Raw genomic sequence first — 10,000 nt, forward strand, 5'->3', positions numbered from 1 at the left:
GGAGGAGGAGGAGGAGGAGGAGGAGGAGGAGGAGGAGGAGGAGAAGAAGAAGAAGAAGAAGAAGAAGAAGAAGAAGAAGAAGAAGAAGAAGAAGAAGAAGAAGAAGAAGAAGAAGAAGAAGAAGGAAGTGAATAATAAAGGTGGTAGAAAAGAACACGCAGAAAATGAGAGAGAGAGAGAGAGAGAGAGAGAGAGAGAGAGAGAGAGAGAGAGAGAGAGAGAGAGAGAGAGAGAGAGAGAGAGAGAGAGATGACCGGGCCGGAAGAACAGGAGCGCAGACCATTTCCTGAGCACCCACACCTGCCTAGCCCCGCCCCACACCTGCCCCGCCCCGCCGCTCCCAGACACACCTGTACACACACACACACACACACACACACACACACACACACACACACACACACACACACACACACACACACACACAGAGGATAACAGATTTAGGGAAATTGTAAGGAGGAGGAGGAGGAGGAGGAGGAGGAGGAGGAGGAGGAGGAGGAGGAGGAGGAGGAGGAGGAGGAGGAAAGGAAAGGAAAGGAAAGGAAAGGAGGAGGAGGAGGAAAGGAAGGAAGGAAGGAAGGAAGGAAAAGGAAAGAAAGAAAGAAAGAAAGAAAGAAAGAAAGAAAAGAAGAGGGAGGCAGGGGAAGACAAACAGATAGACAAAAAAATGAAATGAGACGAGGGAAGGAAGGAAGAGAGAGAAAGAAAGAAAGAAAGAAAGAAAGAAAGAAAGAAAGAGAAAAGAAAAAGAGGGAGGGAGGGAGGGAGGAAGACAAACAGATAGACAGACAAAAGAATTAAATGAGACGAAGGAAGGAAAAAAAGGAAGGAAGGAAGGAAGGAAGGAAAGAAGGAAAGAATGAAGGAAGAAAAAGGAAGATAAAAAAAAGATAAGAGGAACGAGGAAAACAGAGGAAGGCGAAATGAAGAGAAAGACAAATTTAACACGAAAAAAAGTTAAATAATAAAAAGAAAGGAAAAAACGAAAGAAGGAAAAATATGATAAAGGGAGAGAAGGAAAAAAACGAAGGATGGAGAAAGGAAAGAAGAAATGAAGGAAGAGGAAGGAAGGGAATCTTATAAAATTATGAAGGATATATGGGAGAGAGAGAGAGAGAGAGAGAGAGAGAGAGAGAGAGAGAGAGAGAGAGAGAGAGAGAGAGAGAGAGAGAGAGAGAGAGAGAGAGAGGAGCGTGACAGGAAGGGAGAGGAAGGAGGGAGAGTTGAGAGGAAGCAAGAGGAAGGAGGAACAGAGGGGAGAGAATGGGAGAGAGGGAGGGAGAGAGGGAGAGGGAGGGATCATATTTCCACAGCTCTGGTATAGAAAATCAATGCAAGAGAGTGCATGGTGTGTGGTGGTGTGTGGTGGTGGTGGTGGTGGTGGTGGTGTGGTTACGTGTATTAGTGTATGTGGTAGTGTGATGACTGCGGTGGTGATGGTGGTGGTGGTGTACGTGGTAGTGGTGATGGCGTTGTGGCAAAAGGTGATGAGCAAGGTTTTAATCAACATGACACACCACAATATTTAAAAAAAAAACCCATCACTACCACCACCATCACCACCACACAGCACCCCATTGTAAAACGCCATCACCACCACCACCACCACCACCACCTCCACTCATCTGTTATCTGTTTATTACATGTAGCAACTTCATCCTGTTTGTTCACCACCGTCATCTGCTAAATTGCTTGACTACACCACCATCACTATCACCACCACCATCACCACCACTATCACCACCCCCTACAACTACTAATGCTGTTCATCATCATCATCATCATCACAACTATCACATTTTCTTTAGTGTGTGTGTGTGTGTGTGTGTGTGTGTGTGTGTGTGTGTGTGTGTGTGTGTGTGTGTGTGTGTGTGTGTGTGTGTGTGTGTGTGTGTGTGTGTGTTTCTTTCTTAAACATCTGGGCAAAGATAATGAAAAAGAAGAAACGTAAGAAAAAAACAAGACAAGAAAGAAAGAAGATAAGAAAGACAGGAAGAAAACGAAAGAAAGGAAAGAAAGAAAGAAAGAAAGAAAGAATGAAAGAAAGAAAGAAAGAAAGAAAGAAAGAATGAAAGAAAGCTCTAATGACGCCATCAGTGTAACCTTGGCTTCCTATAAATAAATAAATAAATAAATAAATAAATAAATACATAAATAAATAAAATAGCTGAATAAATATTTAGAAAATCTTGTAGGCCTAGTGTAATCTCCTTTTGGGAATGAGAGAGAGAGAGAGAGAGAGAGAGAGAGAGAGAGAGAGAGAGAGAGAGAGAGAGAGAGAGAGAGAGAGAGAGAGAGAGAACCTGTCCTTTACCTTCATTCCACTAAGTCTTTATTATCCAGTTTATCTCTCTCTCTCTCTCTCTCTCTCTCTCTCTCTCTCTCTCTCTCTCTCTCTCTCTCTCCCCGGTACAGTGGTTTTATTGGTTAATTTATTTAATTATTAAGTAAAAAAGAAAGGGATGGAGATAGTTACACACACACACGCACACACACACACACACACACACACACACACACACACACACACACACACACACACACACACACACGGGTCCAGTTTTTGCTGTAATCAATATATAAAACTATGTACTTTTCTCTAGCATGCACCGATCCAGAGAGAGAGAGAGAGAGAGAGAGAGAGAGAGAGAGAGAGAGAGAGAGAGAGAGAGAGAGAGAGAGAGAGAGAGAGAGAGAGAGAGAGACTAAGGAATGGTGAGGAAACAGGCAGGCAGGGTTAAGACACAGAGAGGCAGAGTTCAGACAGGCTAGGAGTGGCAGGGAGGGAGGAGTGAAGGAAGACTGAATTGACACTGCAAGGTAAGGTTTAGACAGGCAGGGAGGCAGGACAGTGGCAAGGATGAGGTAGGTAGGATGGTGGCAGGGAGATATGGCAGGGATACGATGGTAGGGTTGAGAAGGGGAGACAAAGGGAGGACTAAAAGGAAGGAAAGAGAGGCAGGGAGAGGGCAGGATGACGGGCAGTGTTAAAAAAGGAGGTAGGGCAGGGCAAGGTTGAGAGAGAGAGAGAGAGAGAGAGAGAGAGAGAGAGAGAGAGAGAGAGAGAGAGAGAGAGAGAGAGAGAGAGAGAGAGAGAGAGAGAGAGAGAGAGAGAGAGAGAGAGAGAGAGAGAGAGGTAGGACGAGGCAGGCAAGGGCAGGGTTGAAGCTAGCACGCCACTAACAGAGGAAGGACAAGGAGAGAGGAAGGAAAGAAGCCACACTCAATGGAGCTTATCAGAAGACACCACTCAGTGAATCACTACTGCATGCATTCACAGAAGTGCATGTTAGGATAATACAGCAGCACTTATGTTTAAATGGATGGGAGGTCTTCCCTTCTGGCAGCTTTCCCTAAGTTCACAGTTCTTGCTTATATTCTCTCACAAAACCGTCTACCTCTTCTCCAGTCTATCTTGTCTCCTATCCAATTCTACCTCTCAAACAGTGGTAGACGAATCAGGTTGTTGGTGCCGAGTCAACAGGAAGCCTTAAAAGATTAGACAAGTTTATGGATGGGGATGGTAGTTGGAAATACGTAGCCTGATTTTAAAAAGGGACAGCCATGTGTAGACCTGACGGCTTCTTGCAGTTTTCCTTATTTTCTTAAGCTCTTATGTTCCCTCCCTCTGCCTGTCTCGTCTAGGAGTTACTAGATAAAGCTGAAAGTTTTATAGGTACCATGATATTATACCAGCTTCTACACGGTGTTTGAGAATCACACGGGAGAAAAGATAAAATAGAGAGAAGGAAAAGAATAAATATATACACCAATGACAATAATACAGATCTTGTACACGAATGCTGAAAAAAATAAATGAATAAAGATATCCAAATAACACACAAGAGAGAAAAAGATAAAATAGAGAAGAAAAGAATAAGTACTCGTACATACACCAATAATAAAAATACAATTTTGTACACGAATGCAGAAAAAAAATAAAATAAATAAAGGTATCTATATAACACTAATATTTGCATGGGCTTTGTGAAGTAGAAGAGGAGAATGCACTGCGTGAGAATATATAGTAACGTTTGTATGAAGTAAAAATAATCGTTCCATTTTTTTCTTGTCTTCTCTTTTTCTCACAATTTCTCAACATTTTTTTCTGTTGTATTCTTTCATAAACGTCAGGAGTGCATGTAGGAAAACAGTTCAGTGTGTACGTACTTACATCTTGAAAAATATTACAAAGCGCATGTAGGAGAGAGAAAAAAAAAGTGTTTCCATAGATATATGAACAAAAAATAATAAACAAATAAATAAAATCGACACTAGAAGCGCATGTGGTGAAAAAATAAAAGTTGCTCTCAGTATTAAACAATGTTACAGATATCAGATACACAGCAAAAATAAACCAGTCCCTATGATGACACTGGAGAGAGAGAGAGAGAGAGAGAGAGAGAGAGAGAGAGAGAGAGAGAGAGAGAGAGAGAGAGAGAGAGAGAGAGAGAGAGAGAGAGAGAGAGAGAGAGAGAGTTGGGAAATAAAAAAAAATATTAGTTTCGTAAATAATAATAAATGAAGAGAGATGAACAGCAAGACGAGTGAATAACTGTCCTGTCACTTTTATTTTATTTATTTTTTTCAATTTAAGTTAGAAAATCACGTCACTTTTTTATGATGATGATGATGATGATGAAATAGGGAAAAACTGAATATACACCAAAAAGAAAAAAAAAAAAGAAAAAAAGATGCTATATGAAAGATAGAAAATTAAACTTAGACAGAAAACATACAAGTGCATTTGGAAATATAAAGGAGAAGATGACCATGAAAGTTGAATACGAAACATAGAAATATAAGAAGGAAAATATTTAACCGATACTATATGGAATAAAACAAAATGTGGGAACTGGAAATGGGTGAAGACGAACAGACACACAAGCAAACACACGCATATAGAACAAGAGGGAATTTTAAGATAGATAAAATAAAGCAGAAGACACAGTTATGAAAAAGAATATCTGTGCCACAAAATGATTCACAACACATCGGCTTTCAGACACACACCTATACACTTGTCACCTCTGCTTCCCTCTGCTCTCTGGTTAAAGGTCTGCATCAGACTGCATGAGAGCCAAAACGAGTCTTTTCTTCAGTATAACCTGTGTGTGTGTGTGTGTGTGTGTGTGTGTGTGTGTGTGTGTGTGTGTGTGTGTGTGTTGTAGCAGTAGTAGTAAAGTGATGATAGTAGTAATGGTTGTAGTATAAACGTCACGAGCAAAAGTATTGTGGTGGTGGTGGTGGTGGTGGTGGTGGTGGCGGTAGTAGTAGTAGTAGTAGTAGTAGTAACAGTAGTAGTAGTAGTAGTAGTAGTAGTAGTAGTAGTAGTAGTAGCAGTAGCAGCAGCAGCAGCAGCAGCAGCAGCAGCAGCAGCAGCAGCAGCAGCAGCAGCAGCAGCAGCAACAACAACAACAACATTATACACTGACGCTTCCCCCTTCCACAAAAAAAAAAAAAAAAAAAAAAAAAAAAAAAAAACGCAGGAAAAAAAAACGAAAGCACCAAAATACAACCACCATCACAACACGAGTGGAAATTTCCCATCGTCCTTTTTCCCCTTTTTGTTTCGTCAAGAAAAACAAAGTAAAAAGTTCCGGTACAAGGGATTCCCAGCCCTTCGCCCTCTCCCCATTCCACACTTCACGAGAAGCAAGGGAAACGATAACTGGTATCCAATAATAATAATAATAATAATAATAATAATAATAATAATAATAATAATAATAATAATAATAATAATAGTGTGTGTGTGTGTGTGTGTGTGTGTGTGTGTGTGTGTGTGTGTGTGTGTGTGTGTGTGTGTGAAGCACGGACAGGTGTGCAGTAAGTGAGGTAAGGGAGGTATGGCAGGTAAGGTGCAGTAGGTGGGTAACGCAAGGTACAGTAGGGGCGGCCAGCAGCCAGCGTGACCTTACCTGGAGGACGTGTCTCGAGTCACCTTCATCCTGAGTCGCCTCGCCGCAGACCACGTGGGGAGGAGGCTTCTCCAGACCACCTCCACCTTGCTACACCCGCCCTGCCTCCACCACACGCCCGCCCCGTCCACCACCGCCACCGCCGCCGCCACACCTCCACACCGCCGCAGGAACGACGCTTGGGCCCCACCAGCGCACGGCCGCCGCCACCCGCCTCTCCACCACCGCCGCACACCACCACCACACTTAGTGGCACCGAGAGGCTGTGTGGTGCCTGATCAGAGTAACACTGCACTGCGGCTGGTGCCCTCACTACGACATGGTGTTGCCGCGGCGCCGCTCACCAGTCCTGGCTGGGACTTTATCAGGAGCCTCCCAAGCGAGAGAGTCCGCCAGGCACGACTCCTCCGCAGCGGTGGCGGGGAGGAACTACAGGAGGAAGAGGAGGAGGAGGAGGAGGAGCAAAGTCGTCTGCCTGAGTGAGAGGCGGTGCAGAAGCGGTGTTGGAGCCACGCACACGCACGCACACGCACATATACAGCCAGTCCCTCACGCACGCCGTCGTCCTTTCCTTTTGGCTTCGTGTGCACCAAACTGAGCCCAACGCGACGCGACGCAACCCAACGTGCACTTGAGCAGGGGACGAGAGGGTGGAGGAGACGAGAAACAGGAGGAGGAAATGCTGAGGTGGAAGAGGAGGAGGGCGGGGAGGTGGAGGAGACAGCCGTTCGTGGTGGTAGATTGGAGAGAAGGTCTGTCCCCCACACGCACTCACACGCTCACACACACTCTCTCTCTCTCTCTCTCTCTCTCTCTCTCTCTCTCTCCCTGCTGCTGCCGCCGCCACCCTCACTCGACTAAAGCCAACTGCTCAGCGGACTAAACACTGCGTCCCGCCGCCCTCCCTGCTTCCCTGCTCCCTTGTTTTGCCTGCTCCCTCCCTGCCACCTCCAACACTGCCCCCACCGCTACCCACAAGGGCACCCCACCACCTGGCAGCCCCGGGTCATGCCCTGGCAGGGGGAAAAGAGCCAAAGTTACACGGGAGAGGAAAATAAGATGTGTCAGGGTACGTTGGCAACCTCTGGAAACCTTGGTGAGGGCGGGACAGGGGGAGGGGCCGCGCTGGGACCAGGAGGAGGAGGAGGAGGAAGGAGGGAGTGAAGGTCGTGTCCAGCCCGCCACCACCTCAATGAATGCACACCCTGAGCGAACACACTTACGCACACACCACCACCGCCACCACCACCACCACCACCACCTCCTCCTCCTCCGCCAGCCTGCTCCTGTGTGTATGTGCGTGTGCGTGTGCGTGTGTGTGTGTGTTCGTCCACAGTCAGTCGCCACAAGCAACACATCCTGGCGACGCTAAATGATAAATTGGCAACATATTTGGCCGAGAACAGCACACACGGCAAGATCAATACAGCCGTAGAGCAGACTCCTCCTCCTCCTCCTCCTCCTCCTCCTCCTCTTCCACCACCAGAGGGAGGGACACTACGCCACCACCACCACCACCACAGGACGCTCCCACCACCACCATCACCACTATCCCCTACATCACCATCAAAACTCCCCGTCACAAGCGTCACCACCACTACTCTGTACAATGCATCACCGTCTGGGTTACACCACCAGGGCTACACAAACGCCAACACCACTGCCACTGTTACTAAGGTCTGGGTGTCTACTACTACTACTACTACTGTCATCACCATCATCGTCCAGGGTATAGTGTATTAGTACAATATATAACGTCATCACCACCACCATCATAACTGCTATATCACACCATCACCACCATCACCATCACCACTGGTATACAATATTACCATCATTATCACTGTTACAACACCATTACCATTACCACTATTACCATCCTCCCATCACCATCACCAATGTTACACCACATCATTGCCACCACCAGTCACTATTACTGACTGACCTGCCATCACCATCACTAATACAAGCTCACCACCACTATCACTACTGGTCCACTACACCATCACCATCACCATCACCGTATTATCATCACTATTATTGTACCACTGTCATCACCAGTTACACTACCATTATTAGTATCACTTACACAACATCATCACCATCACCACCACGCAGCCTCTCATTATTATTATTATTATTATTATTATTATTATTATTATTATTATTATCATTTCAGCAGGAAATATTATAGGCACAACTCTCTCTCTCTCTCTCTCTCTCTCTCTCTCTCTCTCTCTCTCTCTCTCTCTCTCTCTCTCTCTCTCTCACTTTCCCATCTTTCCTACCCTCCTGGATGTTTCTCTCCCTCGTCCTTCCACCTCTCTCTCTCTCTCTCTCTCTCTCTCTCTCTCTCTCTCTCTCTCTCTCTCTCTCTCTCTCTCTCTCTCTCTCTCTGTTCCTCGTCCCTTCTTTCCATTCCCTACTCATCATCTCTCCCTTCTGAATGTTTCTCTCTCTCTCCTTCTCTCCCTCTTCTTTTTCCCTAACCTTTCTTCCCTTCCCTTCCTCCTAAATGTTCCTCTTCCCTTCTCTCTCTCTCTCTCTCTCTCTCTCTCTCTCTCTCTCTCTCTCTCTCTCTCTCTCTCTCTCTCTCTCTCTCTCTCTCTCTCTCTCTCTCCACCGCCTCTTCCCTCCAGCAGCAAGACAACGCTGGCCACGTCTTCTATTAACGGGATTCTTGGCTTGAACACGTGAGGAAAATTCAACCCAGGCTTGTTCTTCACGACGTCTCTCTCTCTCTCTCTCTCTCTCTCTCTCTCTCTCTCTCTCTCTCTCTCTCTCTCTCTTATTACTTTTGTCATCAGCCATTTTACTTCTATGGTCGTTCTTTCTTTATTATCAACTCTCTGAATGCGGTGGCTGTCTTGTTTACCTTATTTAAAGGGTAAGGTTACACGATTTTACAAAGTTTCACGGGTGGTGTCTTCAAATCAGTGAGGTTTGCGGTGTCCAGTCAAACGCACGTCTCAAATGTGTGCAGTTTCGTACGGTGTCGAGTTTAAATGGACTAGTTTGATATGTTCCAAGAAGCCACACCCGGATTTTAAGAGGAGCACTGCGGTAATAGATGGAGTTACTGTGACGAGAGAGAGTGGAAGGTTAATTCTGTATATCCCAAGCTACAGAACGATTTAAGAAACTAACAATACAAAAGAGGCTATACCTTTCCACCAGGGGCAGACGCAGATAAACGTGCATGAAGCTGGACAGAGTAACGAAAGAGTGAATATATGGTTAATTCTGTATATCCCCAAGCTACAGAACGATTTAAGAAACTAACAATACAGAAGAGACTATACCTTTCCACCACGAGCAGACGCGGGTGAGTGTGAGTGGTGTGTGTAGGAGTGTGTGATGTTTTGTTTGGGCTGCCCCGTGTGTGACTTGGCCTGGTATATAGATAGACTTATACAAAAAGTGTGTCGATAAAGTACCGTAAAGATTATAGAATGAGAGAGAGAGAGAGAGAGAGAGAGAGAGAGAGAGAGAGAGAGAGAGAGAGAGAGAGAGAGAGAGAGAGAGAGAGAGAGAGAATGCAATATTAATTCTTTATTTTCTTGGCTACATTTAAAAGATTAATATAAAAAAAAGTAACAAAAAAGTTGTATTGAAAAAATGGGCGGGGGTACAGGCAACAGGCAAATAAATCTGGCTGGTGCTGATTATGTTGCTGATGATGATGATGGTGTCCCCTTCCTTCCCTCCCTGCCCCTGCCCCTGACCCTGGCAAGCGAGGCACGTGTTTGTTGAGACCCTCCTGCCTCTCTCTCTCTCTCTCTCTCTCTCTCTCTCTCTCTCTCTCTCTCTCTCTCTCTCTCTCTCTCTCTCTCTCTCCTGCTGTCCTTCAAACTGTGCTTCAGGGCTACCTTCCATTCCTGTCTCTCTCTCTCTCTCTCTCTCTCTCTCTCTCTCTCTCTCTCTCTCTCTCTCTCTCTCTCTCTCTCTCTCTCTCTCTCCAGGTTTTTATTGTCCTACGCCTCTCACTGGATTTAATAAACTTCTATTTACTTATCCATTTTCTATTAATTTTCAGTTTAGTGTTAGTTTTACTTGTTGTTCAATTTTTATTTTTTTAA

The 10,000-nt window shown here is 45.3% G+C and overlaps 1 protein-coding gene across 2 annotated transcripts in view; it reads right to left on the minus strand.

Moving 5' to 3' along the window:
- The window catches only part of LOC135102636 (protein gustavus-like), a 76,604-nt gene that overhangs the window by 52,465 nt on the left and 14,139 nt on the right, over positions 1-10,000 (minus strand). The window contains exon 1 of one of the 2 annotated variants that reach the window (XM_064007921.1): positions 5,922-6,758. The exons of the other annotated variant lie outside the window; for it this stretch is intronic. Coding sequence (XP_063863991.1) covers positions 5,922-5,950 — 29 coding nt within the window. The 5' untranslated portion in view covers positions 5,951-6,758. Of the gene's footprint in view, positions 1-5,921; positions 6,759-10,000 lie in introns of those variants that run through there. 2 annotated transcript variants of the gene reach the window in all.

Source organism: Scylla paramamosain, chromosome 8 (genome assembly GCF_035594125.1).
Source record: "Scylla paramamosain isolate STU-SP2022 chromosome 8, ASM3559412v1, whole genome shotgun sequence".
NCBI lineage: Eukaryota > Metazoa > Arthropoda > Malacostraca > Decapoda > Portunidae > Scylla > Scylla paramamosain.